The sequence below is a fragment of the Nematolebias whitei genome, chromosome 1 (genome assembly GCF_014905685.2).
Source record: "Nematolebias whitei isolate Nwh7 chromosome 1, NemWhi1, whole genome shotgun sequence".
Lineage (NCBI taxonomy): Eukaryota > Metazoa > Chordata > Actinopteri > Cyprinodontiformes > Rivulidae > Nematolebias > Nematolebias whitei.
Window position 1 is genome coordinate 55337758 of NC_056498.1, and position 21784 is coordinate 55359541.

Consider the following 21784-nt stretch of genomic DNA (forward strand, 5'->3'; position numbering starts at 1 on the left):
AAAAAATCTTATTATATCTGCCCCTTTTTTCAAACAATTATTTCAATCATAATAATTTTCAAGTAACAGAACAAAATGAATAACTCTTTCTAATTTTTCTAATTCTAATACAAAACACACACTAAGCTGCTTCATATATACTTTTTTAACAATTCAGCTTTGATCTTTTTCTTAAATGTACACATTGACTTGGCATTTTTAACATCACTCTCTAGACCATTCCACAATCCAACTCCTTGGATTGAGGTAGACCTTCCATTCAGACTAGTTCTGAATTTTGGTTTGACAAATATCTCTATCCCCTTAAGATTATAGCAACTTTGTCTTTTAACAAAATTTCTTTGGATATTTAATGGTAATGTGTTATTTTGATCCCTATACATAACTGATAAAATACAGTAATCTACCAAATCATGGAACTTCAATAACTTCAGTTGATAAAATAACGTGCTTGATGGGTGACTGTAATGCTTTCTGGTGATAATTCTTACAGCTCTTTTCTGTAAAATAAAAATAGGTTTTGTAAATGTTTTACACACTTTCCCCCAAACATCAATGCAATAGATTAAATGTGGAACAATAATTGTGTTATACAACATGTACAGAGCTTTATCATTTAATAATTCCCTGACTTTGTATAGTACTGCAATAGATTTAGCTATTTTTATTCTTACAGAATTTATGTGATTTTTCCATGTTAGCTGTTCATCAATGATTACACCCAAAAATTTCATCTCACTAACTCTGAAAATCTCAACACCCGACTACACTCTACACATCTCAACAACAGAAGTACAGAGAGGGTCAGAAAGAACTCCATTGTGTCTTTGCGGATTTAGAAAAAGCATATGACAGAGTGCTGAGGGAGGAGGTGTGGTATTGCATGAAAAAATCTGGAGGGGCAGAGATGTATGTTAGACTGGTACAGGACATGTATGAGGACAGCAGGACAGTGGTGAGATGTGCTGTAGGAGTGACAGATAGCTTCAAATTGGAGGTGGGAGTGCATGAAGGATCGGCTCTGAGCCCCTTCTTGTTTGCTCTGGTGATGGACCGACTAACAGATGAGGTCAGGCAGGAATCCCTGTGGACTATGATGTTTGCAGATGACATTGTGATCTGTGGTGAGAAGAGGGAACAGGTGGAAGAAAACTTGGAGAGGTGGTATGCACTTGAAAGAAGAGGAATGAAAGTCAGCCGTAGTAAGACAGAGTACATTTGTGTGAATGAGAGGGAGACAGGTGGAACAGTGAGGCTACAAGGAGCAGAGGTCACAAAGGTGCAGGACTTCAAGTACTTGGGGTCCACTGTCCAGGAAAATGGGGAGTGTGGTAAAGAGGTGAAAAAAACAATAGTCCAGGCAGGATGGAGTGGATGGAGAAAAGTTTCAGGAGTGATTTTGCGACAAAAGCGTGCTGGCAAAGCCAAAGGAAAAGTTTACAAGACAGTGGTGAGACCAGCTATGTTGTATGGTCTGGAGACAGTGGCATTGACAAAAAGACAGGAGAAAGAACTGGAAGTGGCAGAAATGAAGATGCTGAGATTCTCCTTAGGAGTGACAAGGATGGATAAGATTAGGAATGAAATCATCAGAGGTACAGCACAAGTTGAACAACTGGGAGATAAAGTTAGAGAGACCAGACTGAGATGGTTTGGACATGTCCAGAGGAGGGACAGTGGGTATATTGGTAGAAGGATGTTAGAAATGCAGCTGTCAGGGAAAAGACAAAAAGGAATTCCAAAGTGAAGATAGATGGATGCAGTTTGAGAGGACATGGAGGTAGATGGAGTGAGAACAGAGGATGCAGAGGACAGAGTGAGATGGAGGAGGATGACTCTGTGGCGACCACTGAAGAGAGAAAAAACAAAAAAAGAAAAGGAAGAGGAAGAAGAGATATACTTTTTATACTTATAAAACTATTAAGAGCCTTTGGGAATGCAGAAGGGTTTCATTATATGTATAAAATACATTTAAATTTTGTACCCTGCTTTCATGTGATGGCAATATATTTTAACACATTGGAGACTTGTCCACAGTAATGATGGTGTTGCTCCAGTCTGCCTTAGTGAAGAATGAGCTGAGCTATAAAGTCTAACAGTCAACGCTAACTGAAAGAACAAAAATCCCAGACACAAGTGACTGATATGAGCTTCCTGTGTAGGGGTGGTGTGTTTAACCAGAGATGAGGTGAGCATCTCCATCACCTGGGAGGAGCTCAGAGTAGATCAGCTGCTACTCCACATCAAAAGAAGCCAACTGAGTGCTTTGGACATTTGATTAGGATGCTTCAGGGATTCCTCCTTTTGGAGTTTTTAAGGCACATCCCACTGAGGAGACCCAGGCAGACCCAGAACTCACTTAAGACATTATATTTCCCATCCGATCTGGGAACGCCTTGACATTCCCCAAGAAAAAGCTGGAGAGAGACATCTCAGTTTCCTTCCTAAACCTAGTGCCTCTGCAACCCAATCACAGACAAGTGAAAGATGGATGGATAGCGTTGAATGAAAAATGACATCAAACAACATGAACGTGGTTAACTTAATAGCTCATATCTTCCTATGATTATTAGATTAAATAAAGATCTGAAAGCTGTTGTCTAACCTTGCAGTGTAATTTAGCTACCACATCTTGCCACACATTTGCATAATTATACCAAGTGGTTTGCTTGGCAAGAGGTAAAGAAAAAGAAACCACTGTCTTTCCTTTTGTTTAGTTTTTTTGTATTCTGACGTAACTGAAAAGACTTGGCTTTTATGGCTTAAAGAGACAGAAGTTAAAATGAAGTATTTTAGACAGACAGGTATGAGAAATGATTTAACAATGTACATTATGTAAAAAAAATGGCAAGGTGTTGAATCTATTTGAGCAGAGGAACTACTTACAAGTTATATTCGGTCTTCAAAATGCTGAAGTATGTTTCACATTTAACCATAACTTTATGACTATGACTGGATGTGGTCGAATTAAAAGTATACCTAACAATAACCAGGTAAAAAAACCACAAAGTCAAGATCACCTGTTAAACCAAACTTTAAAATATATAGCATTACTGTGACCGTTTTTCCAGCTTCTTTTTGATTAGCTTGATTAGCTCAAACTGTACCTCATGGTTCTCCGTAGATGGATGGAGGGGTTGACACGGTAAGCCACAGCCTCAGGTTGAGATCCATCCACCCTCCTCACGCCTCTCAACTCATTCAGTCGAAACTCCTCCAGCAGGTCAAAACCTCACAAAGCAAACACCGACTTTAACTCAACAGCAGACTATTTCAACACCAAAAGAAGTAGACTTTACTTCTGAATTGTGTGCCAATGCTTCTATCACAGGTTTCTTTAAAAAAGCTGCATTATTCATTGTTGTGAATAATGCATTTTACTAACCGGTAAGATGTAATCTTTTTACACCATTTGCACTAGGTAAGTTTTTTTTTATCCTATAGATATATTTCTAAACATTGAGTGCTTTGTGTTGCAGTTTGCATGAGGTCAACATGACTGTAGTGCTTCCTGTGATGTTAGAAAGTGTAGATGAAAGCCAGTCAAGGTTCTAATTACCGATTTTATGATCTAAACAGTAGAAAATAGTTTGTCTTTTTTTTTCCCTGTAAAATTTAAAGGGAATTTCACTACTGTGCAGCACGGTTATACTAACTGGTTCATTAATGGTGACAGCGAGCCTCAGCTGCAGGACATCAAAGCTTCTTGAACTCAGGGAAACCCAAGAATGACCTCATACTAGTCACATTTACACAGAGCAGGATAAAACGATGCAGTATAATGAACCACGAACTGACAAACACTGGCATCTGCTGGTGAGAATGTGGAAGTGCAGAATGTATGGTCGGGGAAAACTTTCATTCAACATTTATTTATACAGGTTAATCCCATTGAGCCACGGGGACTAATTTGCAAGAGAGACCTGATAACTTGCAGAATAACCAATCAATGTCATTACATATATTTTACTAGTTTACTATTTTTACTAGTCTTATTGCGTATGTCACTTTACCTACACCAATATCAAGGACTTCATACATACACTGTGTACATTCACTTCATATGCTGCTTTGCCACTCACTACAAATATCAATGTCAGGACCTTCATTTCATTTCATTTTCTTTTATAGATATACTTTTTTAAATATTTTTATACCGTATAGTACAATTTAAGACAGTATCATGCTTTTATTATTTCATTTTATGCTTATGTTTAATAAATGTTTTAATGTTAAATGGTTATTGTTGCGGCAGCACGGTGGCGCAACTGGTAGAGCTGCTGCCTCTCAGCGAGCAGGTCCTTGGTTCAAACCCCGGTCCAGGGGCCTTTCTGGGTGGAGTTTGCATGTTCTCTCCGTGCATGTGTGGGTTTTCTCCGGATACTCCGGTTTCCTCCCTGATATAAAAATATGTTTTATAAGGTGTGAAGTTGCCTTTATGCCGATTCAAACATATATATTTTGTGTGTGTTACTTATTCAGAATTAAATGTCTAAAATTGCCATAAAAGCAAGGGTGGAATGATATAGAAATTATTATTTTAATGCTTTTATGTCAATCTAGACCTATATTACACTTATTTAAACACACTTATACTCACTTTTGATGCAGCTTATCTGCTTATTCAGTCATTCCTGTGCTGCAGATGCGTTTTGGAGTAATTAAAGTTCTCTGGGGATGCTTTAGCCAGAAGATTGGGGCCCAATCTTAAGGTTACAGTGACCCAGGTTTTGAAGGACATGTTTATGAAACCATCGCTCTGTTGCACAGACTACTTTGATGAAGGAAAAACAGATTTAATTAAACCTGTTCTCCTGGCAATCATCAAAACTTGCTTTGATCTGCTCTCACGCGATCAGGGAAGCCTTTATAAGAAATGTATCAGACACAGAGAGTTAGAAGTCTTGCTCTGGACCAGCGCGCGGGTGCCAGGCAGTGTGATTGAGTTCTGTCATCGGATCGAAAGGCTTCCCGATCATTTTGTCACGGTGAGAGATACTCATATCAATTTGTGTGTTAAGAGTGTACATGACTCTTTTGCTTGGCTGTTTTTTCTTGTGGCAGATTAATAAATGACAAATATTATTCTAGCAAGTTACAGTCTGTGTGTCATTTTTTCCATCGTCTGAATATCTGTGCTGATCGTTCACGAACCTTTGATAAAGAATTTCACAATACACTCCCACAGACCAAAAACATGCATGTTAGGCTGATTGGTAACTCTAAATTGTCCCTAGGTGTGAATGAGGGAGTGAATGGTTGTTTGTCTCTATGTGGCCCTGTGATGGACTTGCGACCCGTCCAGGGTGTACCCCGCCCCTCGCACAGTGATTGCTGGACATGGGCACCAGCGACCCCCGTGACCCAAAATGGAATAAGCGGGTAAAGAAAATGGATGGATGGATGGATGGTTATTGTTGCACCGGGGTCTGAGATAAATGTAATTTCAATCCTGTGTCTGTCCTGTACATATTGCAGCTTTTGACAATAAAGTGACTTTGACTTGATATCTTCTTATGTATTTAATTTAACAAGAAAATACCTGTAAGACTTTTTGAATCTCTTTCATAGTGCATATTGTGGAAAATTAGCACACCAGTCCAACTTCGCACAACAACACCAAAGCTTGTAAAGTGGAACTGGATAATTACATATGCACTTAAATCATGCTATTGTCATCAAATGTACTTTAAATTTTGAACTTACTTGGCAATTTTTCACTCTGAGCAAATCCCAAGATGGAAAAGAAAGCTGCAAACATCAGCATGGGTTTGAAGACTGGCATGTTTGACAATTTGAAGTCAGAGGCCGTCAGTGCCTGTTGTACAACAGATTAAGACATTCATAATTTAAGCAGATTGAAATTAGGATTCGGTGCTATAAGAATGTAGGATTAGGCTGCTGATAAGAAGCCAGCATGTCCGTCTTCTTTACACATGTACAGCTGTATATAAAAAATGGAAAGACAGAAAGCAGCAAACAGTATATATATATATATATATATATATATATATATATATATATTTTTTTTTTTTTTTGGCGGGAGGAAATTGTTAACTGATGTTTTAAAAGTAGGTTTTTCTTAGATGTCAAAGATTTACACAAATATTTCTGATCATTATAGGGTCTTAATGCCTGTATCCAGATAGCACCATATCTTCTCATTAACAATCAATAAATTAAATTTGCTCTGCAAAAATACAGAGATTACTCACATCTTTAATTGACATCTATCAAAACCACTGTGTGATTGATATATAAAGAAAATGCGGACTTACGTTTCATTTCAAGCACAGGAGCTCCTGCAGATGGACGTTTCAGTTGCTGTAGTGAGGATATATCCTAGATTAAAGTGCCATCCGAGAGCCGGTGTTTGAGCTGAATAGGAGGACCATTCACATGGACAGCTCTGGATCTGAGTGGACCTAAACCCCTGAGCTCCACTGTACCTGTGGTCCCTGGGGATCCATCTCTTCCTATAGGCTAGTAATGTGGACAGTCACAATAACGAAGCTCAGTGAACACACTGAGGCAGGAAAACACCATGAAAATTTGGAACCACTGAGAAGAAAAAAATAACTAAATTGTTGCAGGAAGAAGAGGTTATCCAGTTATCATCAAAAGTTATCCAATAATTTGTCAGTGCAGATCATAAGATATTTTGTGCATTTGCTCATGCATCATTTTGATGCATGTCTTTGAAAATAAAATGTTTCAATTAATCCATTTTTATATTTTCTTTTAAAAACAACCACATTGTTTATGTGCCTGTCCAAAGGAGATACTTTCTATCTGCGAAAAAGATGAGGCATTTCACAGCCAAATATAAGACGCTCTGCAAACATTCCAACTTGACTAAATCACCACTCAAAGGCGGACTGCAAAGAAAATGACCACCAAGCAACTTCATTTAAATCTGCAAAGCATAAAACCAAATATGTGAAGTGAGATCAGAAAATGTACATTCTGTGAACGCAGTCGTTTCGGGCGGCTTTTTGCAAGCAGGTTTATTACAAAGTAAAGTTACAGTAACAATTTTGAGCTCAACGAAAAGACCGTACATAGACATGACTGCACAGAGAGTAGCTACGTGGAGTGGCACCTCCCCAAGAAAACGCACTGCTGTAAAGTGGTGGAACAAAAGCCAGGCTGCCGTGGCTGACAAACAAATGAAGAAGTTTTGAAAGCTTCATACTTACAAGGTTTCTGCTACCACTCGTAAATAAGAGTTTTCAAATCTTTCCGGAGTGCTTACTAAGGATTATTGTTCTATATTGCATTGCCCTTCTAAATGCAAGTTGGCAGTATAACATAGCACTTAAATAAATATTTGCAGTGCCTGAAGTGGTACAATAATGCACCATCTACTCCAAACATCACCGGTGATAAATTACAGTACATTCGGTAACTTTCCAAACCCCACCCTGCTCTTGTTGCCCTTCATTAGTTTGAAGAATTGTTAAATAATCGTTCCAACATGGTTACCCCCACAATTTTTTTGTGTTCGTCAATCCTCTATGGGATTTGCATAAATAAAATGAAGTTTAATTAAAAAAACAATTTCACAAAAAATAAAATACATTAAAAGCAAACACACAAGGCCATCAACATTCCATTCTCACATATTAAACCATACTGCCTCTTAACAGAATATTTTACATCTTTGCAACAATTTAAATAACACTCAACACATCTGCAGTCTCTTAAGGTCAACGTCTCCAGTGTCTTATGTTTTAAGGGTGCATTTAGCTCCTGGGTTGTTTGGTTTCAAGGCCACTGACTATTGCTTGGATCCCTTGGCCAGTTTGCTTGTGGAAGTGGTTTTTCTTTGAGGAGTAGGGATCTTGGAGGGTTTCCCTCCGTGTTGGCGGGATGCAGAGCGCGATGTCGCTCGAGTGGCCTCTCCGACTGTCTCGGATGCGTCCGAACACACAGACTGGATGTCTGAAATATCAAAGTCTGAGGCATCGCTTCCTCTGCGACTGCTCCCTCTGCTTCCGGCTTTACTGCCCGGTCGGCTGGAATTTTTCTTCAACTCTAGTAACGAGAAAACAAAAAAACATTAAAAGGCCTCACAATCCCAGAGGCAATGCCTTTCATTCGATGTCTTTAATGTCAAAGTTTTAGACTCAGATTATCTTATGTTTAGAAAAGACAGACTTGTAGCCGCTTTGGTTAAATTTTAAACATAACATTATTTATTTAGTCCAACAAAGTTCAGTTAGGTCATCTGGACGGTTTCTTCTTTTTTTTTTTTTTTTGGTTGAGACGTTTCGTCCTTCATCCAAAGGACTTCATCAGTCCGAGGAGCCAAGCAGCAAACCCATATAGTGGATGATTTCTGGAGTCTGCCCTCTCCCCCGTTGACTCCTCTGAGGCAGCCATAGCCAAAATGGTTCAAAAACTCAAAGTTCATGCTCAATAATCCAGGTAGAAAATCCAACAAAGTTCAGTCCGGTCATCAAAACGGTTACTTTTTTTTTTCTTCTTTTTTTGTTGTTGTTGAACCAGTTTGCTGGTGATAAGATGGTTTCTGGGGCCCATCCTCTCACCCATCGAAACGTCTCAACAAAATAATTTTAAAAAAAGAAACTGTCCAGATGACCTGACTGAACTTTGTTAGATTTTCTACCTGGATTATTGAGCATGGACTTTGATGTTTTTAACCACTTTGGCCATGCTGCCTCAGATGAGTCGATGGGGCAGGTCCCAGAAACCATCTTACCACCAGCAAACTGGTTGGTCCACTATGTGGGTTTGCTGCTTGTGGTACTGAGTTTGTTGTGGCTCCTCGGACTGATGAAGTCCTTTGGATGACGGATGAAACGTCTCAACAACAAAAAAACAAAAAAATAAAGAAATGTCCACATGACCTGACTGAACTTTGTTGGATTTTCTTCCTGGATGATTGAACATGAACTTTGATTATTTATTTAGAGAATGTGTTGTGAATTACTTACATCTACAATCACACAAAATGTTTGTAAAAAAATTGTAAAATTTACTGAATTTTATCCTTTTTTGTTTCCTAAGGTCAGTTGGCTGTGGAGGCCATCTTAAAATGAGTAGGTTCCAAAAGTTGTAACTTGTAAGTTACATTCAGTGAGTATTTAAAAAGATTTCAATAATACATGTGCAGTTGTTAATGATATTTATACCTTAAATACCTTATAAAGTATTGGTTTTTATTAGCTAATGGGAAAATGTTGAACTTGTGCAATTTGTTAGTGCTCATAATGTGTTAGGATCGGTCTTAGCTACAACCACACCAAGTTTGAGCCTAATATCTGTCAAATAGAAACATTGCTGTGTTTTGTAATATTATAATTTGTCATATCTTAAATTGGATTGACTCTATATGTTAATTACTTGTAGATGTTCATCCAATGATTATGTTTAATAGATATTATTAAAATCCATTAATTGGTTTATGAATTTTTTGCTAATGTAAATAATAAATTCAATAAATGAAATAAAAAAAATAAAGTATTCTGTTTAATATGCTACAAACAAAAATGAGAACAGAACGGTGACAAAGTGAATACTGAAAAATATTGACCAACCTGCAGGGAACTTGTAAAAAAAATCAGTTTTTATTTCTGTATAAAGTAGTCAGGGATCATCAATCAGAAAATAAATAATTATCGTTCCACTCACCACCGATTGTCTGCGTTCGAGCTTTCAGCACGGCAGCTTTGATCAAAGTTCCCTCTTCACCTGACTGAAATCCTTTGCCAGATAAGTAGCCAGGAAGGCGTAACTTGCTGCCTTGAACCGCTGTACTCTGTAAAACAACATCAAAGTAATAAATTTAGCTACATTTTATTTAGAATTATTTTATGGAAAAGATCTGATGAGTAGACGTCTACACTGAGCTGTTACTAAACCAATAAAACGGTTAAGGGATTAGTAATACATTTAAGAAAGTTCCTCTCAAAATAATTATTTTTGTATAAACAAGAATTGCCCTGTGAGTAGGAGTTAGTTGAAGTCGCACATTCCAAAATAAATGAGAAAGCGTTTAAGTAAGCATCAAAACCGAAGCCTTTGATTGAAAAGAAATTAAAGTTTGTAGACCCAACTGATATTTTTCTCTGCACAGTATTTTACAAACATTGTGGTATTTTTTTTTTTTATCCAAAGTTTCAAATAAATTCACACAAATTCAGTTTTTACTTTTTGCTAATACAGTAGTCCCTCGTGTCTTCGTGTTTAGACTTTTGCGGACTTGCTCTCTCGCAGTTTTTCAAAGTAAGATTGTACACGAGGGGGAAAAAAGTGTACACGACACACGATTGTCAACTTTAATATTACTCACGTGATTGGGACAGTACGGGATACAATGAAAAGTTAAAGAAAAAATACTTTGGATGGGCGCCGCCATTTTGTAGTTTTCACTCAACAAGCCTACACTATTGCCACTCAAAAAGACTACATTTCCCAGAAGTCAGCAGCAACCCACCCAGAAGCAACAGTGCTTCTAGTCGTAGCCTTCTACTGAAATGGAGGGAAAGTTTTGATCCGATCCAAAAAAGTTTGGTCCTTATTCATATTGACTTAAGTGCCCAGCAGATGCAGACAGCCGTACGGAACTGACCGGGAACCAGACCTCCAGACTCATCGGTCAATTTGGGTGCAGCCCGCCAGCCAATAAGGCCTCCTGAGCAGAGAGGTGCCACCTGGGGGTTTGTCGCTCTCTCCACTGGGACCCTGGAGCCCACCAGGACCTCCCCCATCTGGACCCGGACTCAATCAGGTCCACCGTGTGGTCCCGTGCTGGCCATCCGAAGGTCCGGCTCCCTCCAAAAGCATTTTGGTGTTCAAGAGCTGCAGAGAGCTGACCAGAACCAGACCAGACTTGGCAGGGTAGGTCTGCCTAGACTAGGGGTCTGCAACCTTTACGATCAAAAGAGCCATTTTTACATCTTCGTTCACTAAATTCAATGTGTCCAGAGCTACAACAAGCTGCTTCAACTATGGTTATCAACTGATGGCCCATGGGCTGCTTTACGCTCGTTGGAGGAGACTTTTGTGGCCAGTAGGGGTGACGTTTTAAAGCTAAAAATATGTAATGATTTTTAACATTTATTGACATTTTTGCAGTTTTAGACAAATGAAAAGACCAGATTATTGTAAAGGGGGGGGGGGGGGGATGGTTTGTTTTAAATAAAAGAACATCTATGAACTACGCAGACCTACGTATTATTTTTAATTTGTGGAAAAAAAAATCAAGTATAGAAATAAAGCAAAAAGTTAAATTGAGTATTTACAAAAGAAATGACAGGAAAACAGCTAAAACTAGAGTTGCTTGTATAACAACCAATAAAATTCAGTTTTGTGTTTGTTTTGGTCGAAGCTTGAAAGAGCCGCGTGTAGCTCCAGAGCCGCAGGTTGCAGACACCTGGCCTAGCCGGACCGGAACCGAGCCACTGTGTTCTGCAGAGCTGGTGAGTAAAATTTTGCAGTACTGTGCGCTACATATATGAATGTTGTTAAAATGACGTAGGTTTAAGAGTTTAGAACATTGTGGGCTTTTTTGCTACAGGGTAGGTCTGCCGAACCAGAACCGAGCTGATGTACACTAAAAATTTCAAGTTGAGCGAATGAACATTATCAAGTTATCTTTATTAATAAATTCTTGCTAAAAAAAAAATGTCAGTTTAACTTAAGTGTTATAAAGTTTCTACTTTGTGGTTTTTCACTTATTGTGGGGGTGTCTGGAACGTAACCACCACGATAACCGAGGGACTACTGTATTCATGTATAGTTGTTTGTGTGCTAAAAATGCAGTTGGGTCTCAGTTGGGTCATGTGACTGAAGCTTCGGGCACCATGAGCTGAACATGACTATACCTCTGAGGATGAACCTTGGCTCTCAAACGAGTCAGATGATTTAAGAGGAGAGCAGGATTTGCTGTTTGTAAGCCATGGCTTATCATAATTGCGGGTAATATGTTGGGGAGTCTGAGAAACAATGGTAAATCCAATGAAAAGAAAAAAACATGGATTCACAAATTCAAAAAAATTACATGGAACACAAAATGGAAATGTACAAAAACGACAAAATGGTAAAAAATAAACATAAAATGAGATGAAAGTGGGGAAGAGTGGAAAAAGCAATGCAGAAACAGGCTCCAGCAGATCCTCCTCACCTTGGGTGTGCCGGTGGCTGTCAGGTTTATTGGAATTGGGCAGCTCTGACTGGACATGGATCTGTTGGGAGAAGCTCCTCTTGATGACGGCCGAGACCTCCGGCCTCTGTAGCGGAAACTGGCCATGATCTGAGTGGTTCCCTCTGGGACGATGAACTTCTCTCGCAGCTCCAAGTTGGTCCTGCCTTTAGCTGAGAAATAAAAGCCCAAATGAGCCGTGACGGTCAAACAAGTCTGTGATTATTACCTTTACTGGTGTTGAAGAAGAAGATGATGATGATCATGACAATGATGCTGATGATGACAATAAAAACACTTTATTTTTCCTTTAAGTCTTAAAATTACGCATAATTTCACAAAACTGTTCTGACACAGAAGCAATATTTGGTGGAAATTACACTCAACGTGAGATTATTATTTTTTTAAACAAAGTGCTAAAGACAAGAAATATTTTACAAATTTTTCAGTTGCAGCATGATTTTTAAAAAATATATATTATTTAATTTGAATAGTTTTCTGTTTTGAATGACCACCAAACAGCTTTGTGTTTTTCTAAAAACTGTCAAATACATTGAGAAATTATTAGAATACTTCTGACTTATGTAAAAAAATAGTATAACAATAACAAGGTGTCCTCTTTCAAATAAATAAAGTATTTAGAAACACATGATTCATGCAGTAACACAACTCATCCATACTGTTGAACAGAAGTCAAAGCATCGCTGCCAACAGTAGTGGAATAACTGTTGTGTTTTTGTTTCTTATTGCGAGCTTTAAAATAAATTAAAAAGTGCCAAGATTTAGAAAAACAATCTTGCCAAAATTTGATCATTTAAAAACTAAAAAAAAAAAAAAACATATTTGGCATAAATTAAATCAAGTATGAGTCAAACTAACTGAGTATCATGCAGTTTGAAGCTAAATGTTGAACATAATGTATTTTAAAAAAAATCCCAAGAAATACAGTTTTAGTTTAGTGTATGATATTAAAATTCTCCCCAACGATAAATAAAATGTTCTACATGTTTATGCATAGTTCAGTCAGATAAGCGCCTCATTAATTTTGAGTAAATGCTGAGTCAGCATTCACACTTTTGCTGTTTTAGAGTTTTACAGCTTTTGTTCTGTTCTTGGCTCCCTGTCAAAATCAGAATTGAATTCAAAATCTTACTTCTAACCTACAAAGCTCTCAACAACCTAGCTCCATCTTATATTCGAGAGCTTAATGTTCAATATTTTCCTAACACTCTCAAACTGCAGGCTTACTTGTGGTTCCTAGAGTCTCCAAAAGCAGAATGGGAGGAAGAACTTTCAGTTATCAGGCTCCTCTTTTGTGGAACCAACTTCCAGTTTTTGTCCAGTTTTAATACTGGGCTCAAGACTTAAGGTTGGCTTTTTATGCTGCCATAGGCTTAGACTACTGGAGGACAAATTGACCTCATTTCCTTAAATGAATTGTTACAAATGAATAGTTTTCATTTGATATTATTTAACGTGATTCTCGACCTGCCATTGTGTATCTGTTCCTCCTTCCTGTTCCTACCAAACCCAGCCGGTCAAAGCAGATGGCCGCTTGTCCTGAGTCTGGTTCTGCTAAAAGTTTCATCCTCATGAGAGAGTTTTTCCTTTCCACTGTCGCCTTCATGCTCGCTCAAGATGAGAGTTCTGTGATGGGAGTTAAATTCAAAGCAGTCTGCTCCTCAGATAATGAATGTTATTAACGTTATATATGTATGAACGTTTCTGTTCAGTGCCCTGACATGACCCCTGTTGTAACTTAGCGCTGTATAAACAAACTGAACTGAAATTGAATTCTTATTGTTTGAACTTGAGCAATTTCTTTTCAGCTTCTACAACCAATTTAAGATAGTGAGCGTTCACGCTGCATTTTTAGCCTAAAATTCCAATTTACATAGTTTTTAATAGTTTAGAGTACTTTTTTTTTGCTTTAACTTTAAACGTAAGCTACATGCTGTGAGTAACAACGGACGATTTGGTTGCTTGCAGCCTCAAAGCACTCGAGTGACAGCAGACCGTGTGACTGACATGAACTGCATGCATGAAATCCAGCTGCAGCTGAGCGACGGCCGACTGAGAACGCAGCCGATGCCATTAAAAAAAAAATAATAACACCATCCACTCACAATGATGCTCACACGTTGCTACGCTACACAAGTGGTACACCGCAGGACCAACACAAGCAGCACACACTCGGATGTGCAGACACACATACCGCTAGTGGGTTCATGGAGCAAGGTGAGAAAGTGTGAGATTTGCCAACCTATAGGAGACTGAGTAATCGAAGAGTTTGACTCCGAGCGCAACATTTTGCTCCCGTGGTGATGAACTAGAAGAAACAATACCACGTTCAGCCGGAGGAGGAAGCAGGAGACACAGATTGATCATTAACACAGAGGAAAGCAGAAACAGAGTTATAAAGCTTTTGTTGGCACAGAGAGGATTTGTTTACACCTGTGCTGACAGCTAGATGATAATCACTCAGGTAATAAAAGATACACAACCTCAAACCTCACTTTTTTTTATAATTTTGAAATAAACCGACAAAGGAGGATGATAAGTCGTCATAAAAGTTCATGCGAAATATGGCACAAATTACAGTAAATCTAAAAAATTAAAACCATGTCATAAAAGCATTAAACAATCATATTTTTAAATTAATAATTAACTTTAAGCTCTTAAAATATTTGGCGGGAAGAAAAAGTGCTTTTGCAGTTGAATTCCAAGTACAGAAACAGAAAAGTCTAATAACGTTCATGATTGCAATTTTTTTTTTTTTGTCCATGTAGCTTTTCTGTTCGACTTTATTATAGACTAATTATTTCTACCCTAACTGGGTTATATATTTAATTTAATGCAAAATAAATAATGTGTACAGCTTTCATTGTATATGTCTTTCAGGTTTTTTGAATCATTTGAAGTGGATCTGTGTGATAAATATCTAGATCAGGGGTATTCAACTGGTGGTCTGTGGGCCACTTCCGGCCCGCAGATGACTTCAATCCGGCCCACCAATGAGTTTAAGAAAAACTTTTTTTGTTTTGTTTTATTGGGTTCTGGGTTATGTTATTTTATTTTTTAATTTATGATTCAATTCAATAAAACAAACAATTTTAAAAGGTAATAGATTATTGTAATATTTGGTTTATTTACATAATGACTTTAATCGCTGGATGTCCGGCCCCTGAGCTGCTGGCTTTCAGAAACTGTGCCCCCCTGAGTAGTTTTGTTGAACAGCTCTGATCTAGAAACTATGAAGTGAAAATTCAAAGCAAACTGTTGGCTCCTTGGATAAATATTGTTATTAAATGACTTTATATGTATGTGAATGTTTCTGTTCAGTGCCCTGAGATTATTTCTGCTGTGATCTGGCGCTATATAAATAAAGTGAATTGAATTGAATTTATATTTAATAATAGACTGATGAAGACTGCAAATCTTGCAAAATACATTTAATAATGAATTTGTGGTTGAAAAAATAGCAGACTCTCTGAAGTGTCAGGGTTGTTGTAAATAAACACATATGGAAAGCTCTAATGAGGATCTTCAGACCATCAGCTGTGCGTTGTCCTTAGACTCACCTCGACAGGGGTCGTTCTTCACCAGGAACTCATCCAGCGCCATCCACCCTCCTCCCACCCGCACCATCACCGTGCTGCGTAAAATTCGCACTAGACGCAGCTGCTGGGAGTCTCCGAACTGCGACGGGGAAAAGAAAAGCAAAGAACGGATGCGTGAAACATGTCAAGCACGCCGCGAGGTAGTTTTTACTTCACGTAAGAAGCTGCGCAATTCAAGAAACCAGAGTGAGTCAGAGAATCGTGTTAGTATTTTAAAATGACTTTAGAATGAGATTTTTTGATTAGCGAGGTTTTAGTTTCATTTCTACTCTGGTTGTCTTTTTTTGTTGTTGCACAGGTTAACACATAAACACTCATATTAGACACACACACACACAAACACAAAATAATTTTTATTTATTTTTGTCTTTAGACACTAATTACACAAAGGGGCAATGGGGGTTCCAGTTACTATTATTCAAACGACAAACTGAGCTCATATTTTTCATTACTTGTTTATTTCCAGCACTTCTTATAGTTCATTCAGTCACTTGATGTTGAGCCGGACTGATTTTAAATCAGATGAGAGAACAGTGCAGTTTGACATCATCATAAATATTGTGACAATTGATGATTGATTTTCTTTCAACAATTAAATCATCCAATAATCACGTTTAAATTATTTGCTCTGATAGTATTCAGGGTTTTACACTAGCTGGAGCCTATTTCAGCATTTCTTTGGTGGGAGGCTGGATACAGTCTGAACTACGGTGGCCCTGAGGTGTAAATGAACAACATTTGAAAAAAAAACGAATTACATTTCAAAAAATGAAATTACATTTGAAAAGCACAACAAAACAACAAAAACACAACAACATTTGGACAAACAGAATCACATTAAGTTAAACCGGGGGTGACGTGTACTTTAGAGTAACAGGGTGGACAGTTGACTCAGCTGTATTTTTGATAATTTAAGCATAAAAATATTGTGAAATAAAAATAAAAAAACATTGGATGAGAACTATTATAAACAGTACTATTAATATATATATATATATATATATTTTAAATTACTTTTTTAAAATTATTTTTATTACATACAATTGTAACTTAATTTCAGGAAGCATACATGGCCGTAAACCCAAGTTGAATTTAAAATTAGATTTAATTATTTTAAATAAATACATCTTTTATACATATGGTTGTGTTTTATGGTAGAAGTGAGTCAAACATATAAGATGAGATTAATAAAATAAATATTAACCCACCTTTAAACAAAATATACCACATTATGGCATGGGGACTCAAAAGGCACCGAATAGTAGGAATGACCCTACTAAACATTGTTCTGTTGTTCTGATTTATGTTGTTTAAATAAATAAATAAATAAATAAATAAAAATAAATAAGAAACACAAAATTTAAAAAAAAAAACACCACTTCCAGTTTGGCTTAATATAATTCCAGTTTTTTGGTTGTTTTTTTTTCAAATGTAATTTCATTTTTTCACCACTTCCGCTTTGGCCATTTTCATTTTGGCTTAATTTAATTCCGTTTTTTTAATTTTTTTATTATGTAATTTCGTTTTTTTCAAATGTGTGTTTTTGTTTTTCCAAATGTAATTTCTTTTTTTTTTTTAATGTACTGGTAATTCCGGGTTTTTTTTTCCGAATGTTGTTCATTTACACCTCAAGGCCACTGTACTGAATAGGACAACAGAGTCAAAACAATGACACACAAGACAAAAAAAAAAAAAAGTACTAACATTCCTTTTACAGTTAATTTAGAATTAAAAACTTAATATGGATGTTTTTGGACTGTAGAAAAACAGGGAAGCACCCTGCAAAAAACCTGCTACTCGCTGTTTTTATTTTAATATGGAGCAGAATAAACTTAACAGAACGAGTCAGGCTGAAAAACATCTAAAACCTGTAACGGTTTAAACTCATATTTATACTATAGCTGAGTTTGAATGAAGCTGGGACATAAATACATCTCAAATCCACAGCTTTACACATGTGACTGCTTGTTTAATTACTTTTATGATTTTTGCAAAAAAGCAGGTTTCAGTCAGATGAAGGCTGATGCATGCTAAACACGGCTGAAGGCGCATTAATAAACCACCAGGGAGCCCTAGAGTACAACTTTGCTTTCACTCTACCAACCACACAAATAAAACATGAGGACAAAGCAGATTTATACACACACACACAAGCCAAGCTTTATGAAAGTGATGAGAGAAATAGAGAGCTGGGTGTGACCATGAGCATTAGCACGAAAACATAATTTGCACATAACAACCACGGCTGCATGCTTTCAGTCCAAAACAGGCTCACGCCATAAACAAATGGAACAAACACGATACTTCCGCAGTCTCTGGAGCAATTTCTACAGCTACGACTCAAATACTCGGGATGCACTGACACTGATGCAGACCAAATGCAGCTTGCTCTTGAGAAAATGAAGAATGGCTCAAGTCATTTCTGTCCAACACGCCGACATGACCAAACACTGATGACCTTCTGCTAAGCTCGTATGGGGTGTCTTAAACTGTTCAAAACCCTGCACTGGCATGATTATCAAAATGAATTAATGCAGCTGGTGATTCTAGTGATCAAAAACAATAAAAGAGATGAAGGAGAAATTAAAAAAAGAGGCACAAGAAACAGCTTAAGAGTAACCATTTACCAGAATACAGCTTTCCAAAACTGCAACGTGTAGATGCTGGGTAAGATTTTGATTTTCCCTGTTTGCTATTGACTCATCGCCCATTAAGGAGTCATGTAAGCAGTGAACCAGACCAAACTGTCAAAAGAGTGATTTCAGTTCATCAATACAAACCATGACATAAACCACCTCCGAACAAAAAGGTTATATCAGTAAGTTCAAAACAACAATGAATTATTAAGGCTGGCCAACTTTTCATGTTTTTTTTAAACATTGTGAGTCTGCTGATACAAAAAAAAAAAAAATTGTCAGCTTTAGTGGGTGTAAATTATTTCCATGAAGCTGAAGCACTAAAAGCAAGCACACAGAAAGCATTAGTATATGCTCAGCAGATGAATTTATGCCCATGAACCAATAAAATATTTGCTGAAATGGTGCTGAGAAGCCATTGTTGTCATTTCTGAAACTCAAAAGCAGATTAAACAACATTTACAGGAATAGAATGACGTAAAACCTAAACATGTCAGGATTTGATGACACTTTACAGATTTGAAAAAAAAAAAAAAAAAATCTGGTTAACTGGAGCAAAAATCTATTTTTGTATCAAATATCTTCATAAACTCAATCAAATCACCATATATATTGTGTTTCTACTTCTGAGTTCCAGTGTGAAAGGTGCAGCCAGGAATCTGGGCAGAAAGTGTTAACTTGACAAAAACGTGATAAATGCAGGAGGGGCTTAAAAAAAAAAAAAACAAGGCACAGGACAGAAGAAAAAGAAAACGGCTAAAGAGGACATGTAAATGTACCTGGTTTCCAAGGTAGAACTGGTCATGTAAAGACAAGAAAATAATAAAAAAGTTAGCTTTTGTGTTTAATGACATTTGATACATACTTTTACATCAATTTTACATAAAATATTTTAGTACTATTTCCACCATTTCATAATGGTGACGTAGCTTATTTCTCTAAATCTTAAACATCCAGAGGTACAAATCTCCTTACCCTGTATTTGTTTGCTCCAATTTGCTCCACTTGGAATCGTTTCGGGCATTTGCATTTTGCTACTTGACGTGTAACCTAGAAACAGAAATATTGTCAATGAAGCATATCGCAGAGTGATTACCGTAATTTCCGGACTATAAGCCACTACTTTTTTTCACACTTTGAACACCGGTGTCTTATACAACAAAAATTATTTTATTTTATTATTTTGACGGGCTAACGAGCTTCATGCTGCCAAAACATTTGGGCTCCGCGCGCCGGGGGGCTTATGGTGGTTGGTTTGGGGGGGTGGGGGGGGGGTGGGGGGGGGGTGTGTTCCTCATGATTCAATGAGACAGCCTGTTTAAATAAATGTTAAAAAAAACAACAACAATGAAATTAACGAACAGATCACAGTGATCCACTGTGGAGGTGGGGAAACAAAGTTTCTTTCCTCCCCTCCCCCTCCCTGTGGGAGTTTCCACCCTCATTGTACACAACAAAGAATTTGCAGCCACTCGAAAAATAAGCGTGAATCGTAAATCAAATCACGAATTTGCCTCGAGACGAAAGTGACGTTGAGAGCGACAATGAAAGAGAAACTGAGGACGTGTGTGATGAAATTTTAATGAGGCTGCTCAATTCGGACACTGACAAAGACAATTTTAGTGGTTTTAGTGTGCAGGACGAAAGAAGATAGCGTTCAGTGACTTTTTCTGGTAGTCTTCTGTATTTTTTAAAAACCAGCCTTGTTACGGGCAATGTTCAGAAAAAAAAACATGTACTGTACATATTTGTAGGGATGCACGATATTGGATTTTTGGCCGATATCCGATATGTTAAAACTTATTTGACCAATTTGACTTCTTCCTCTCCGCTGTGATCATATCGGGAAGGCGCATGTGACGTCATCACATTGTGCTGGTGTCGCACTCGTCCGTGTCACTGGGTTGTCATACAAAAACAGCGTCTTTCATATCGGTGACTTATTTTGATCAAATAGCCAATGTCCGATATTTAACTTTAACGCTAATATCGGCTGATACTGATACCATGCCGATAATATTGTGCATCCCTACATATTTGTGTAAATTACTGGTACGTATTTAATTAAAAGTTAAAAAACTCTTTCTGTGTAAATATCTCGTTACAACATGGACACAGTTTAGACAAGTGTGGTCTATATATGTACTGTTTAAAAATTATTATTTAGTGTGCACTGCTTATATTCAGGCGTGCTCAATAGTCCAGAAATTATGGTAACTAAGATTTCAGCGTTGGACTTTTTAAAAAAAATTGTATACCTCATCTTCAATTTTGTCAGCATCTGTTAACGGCTTGTAGGCATCTTTGTTGGGATGGAGCGCTGCCACAAACTCGTAATAGTCGATGTATCCGTCGCCATCTCTGTCGAATATGTCCGCCACGGCGCTCATCTCCAGCCGGCTGGTTGGGAATTCTAAGGAGCCATCGTGTGGCATAAGCTGAGCATTTTTGGTGGTTGGTTACAAACGGATCAGTTGTGATTTTGTGTGCCGAACACTTACTGGATGAAAGAATTCCCTCTATGAACTCCTGCCGGGTCACCTTGCCATCTTGATCTTTATCAATGCGGCGGAAGAAGTCCATGACACGAGACTTCTTGTGGTTCATCCAGCGCATGTAGCGCTTCCGCCACACGTCAAAGTCGAAGTTGGCAAATTCCTTTAACTAAAAAAGAAAATAACGAGTGAGCACACATTTGATGACAGTTCATGTTCGACCTAAAACTGGAACCTGGATTTACCTCCTCCTGTCTGTCCAAAGCATCGTTGAGTTTCCTCCTTCGGTCCAAAGCCAGCAGCCACACGTGCTGCCACCTGCTGACCAGCAGGTTGACTCGTGGGTTCTTGGTTTCTATAGGAGCCTGTGTGGTTGATGCGTACATCGTTTGTGTGGGGGAGCGTTTTCCTGTAAATAAAACACAAAATCCTGTACCATGACTGTGTTTTAACCACATGAACAAAAACTAGAGAAATTGCATTTCCTGCGAAAATGCAGTGTGAATGTTTATTGCTGAAGAACTTGCTGAAAAACATCTAACATTAGATAAAAAAAACATGCAGAAATGTAGCTGAAATGGAAGAATAAGCCTAAGTTAGAAGAAGAAAGCAGAAAAAACACATTTGCTTAACTGGGTTTAAATAAGCAGAAATGAGCACAAAAATTAGGAAATTAGCTAAAAAAAAAAGCTGAATTTAGCACAAAAAAAAAGTTGAAAAGTAGCTGAAAAGACAGAAAGAAACTTAAACTACAAGAAGGAAGTGGAAGGGGTTGAAATGAACTAAAAAAAAAAAAGTGGAATGAGCCGAAAAGCTAAATTTAGCAAAAAAAAACAGCTAAATAGTAGCTGAAAGAGCAGAAAA

General features: G+C 37.6%; 2 protein-coding genes across 2 annotated transcripts in view; both read right to left on the reverse strand.

The window, feature by feature from the left end:
* zmp:0000000760 (collagen alpha-1(I) chain) overlaps positions 1-5824 on the reverse strand; it is a gene marked incomplete at its 5' end in the record, with an annotated part of 24117 nt that extends 18293 nt beyond the window's left edge. Inside the window, 2 exons of the mRNA XM_037694916.1 lie at positions 3108-3231; positions 5707-5824. Coding sequence (XP_037550844.1) covers positions 3108-3231; positions 5707-5824 — 242 coding nt within the window. The remainder of the gene's footprint in view (positions 1-3107; positions 3232-5706) is intronic.
* A 1165-nt stretch (positions 5825-6989) lies between these two features.
* Positions 6990-21784, reverse strand: part of dst (dystonin) — a gene marked incomplete in the record, with an annotated part of 132113 nt that continues 117318 nt past the window's right edge. The window contains 12 exon segments of the mRNA XM_037695034.1: positions 6990-8037; positions 9658-9784; positions 11853-11963; positions 12152-12342; positions 14385-14498; positions 15751-15868; positions 18417-18533; positions 19205-19222; positions 19401-19475; positions 20684-20838; positions 20927-21089; positions 21166-21329. Coding sequence (XP_037550962.1) covers positions 7781-8037; positions 9658-9784; positions 11853-11963; positions 12152-12342; positions 14385-14498; positions 15751-15868; positions 18417-18533; positions 19205-19222; positions 19401-19475; positions 20684-20838; positions 20927-21089; positions 21166-21329 — 1610 coding nt within the window.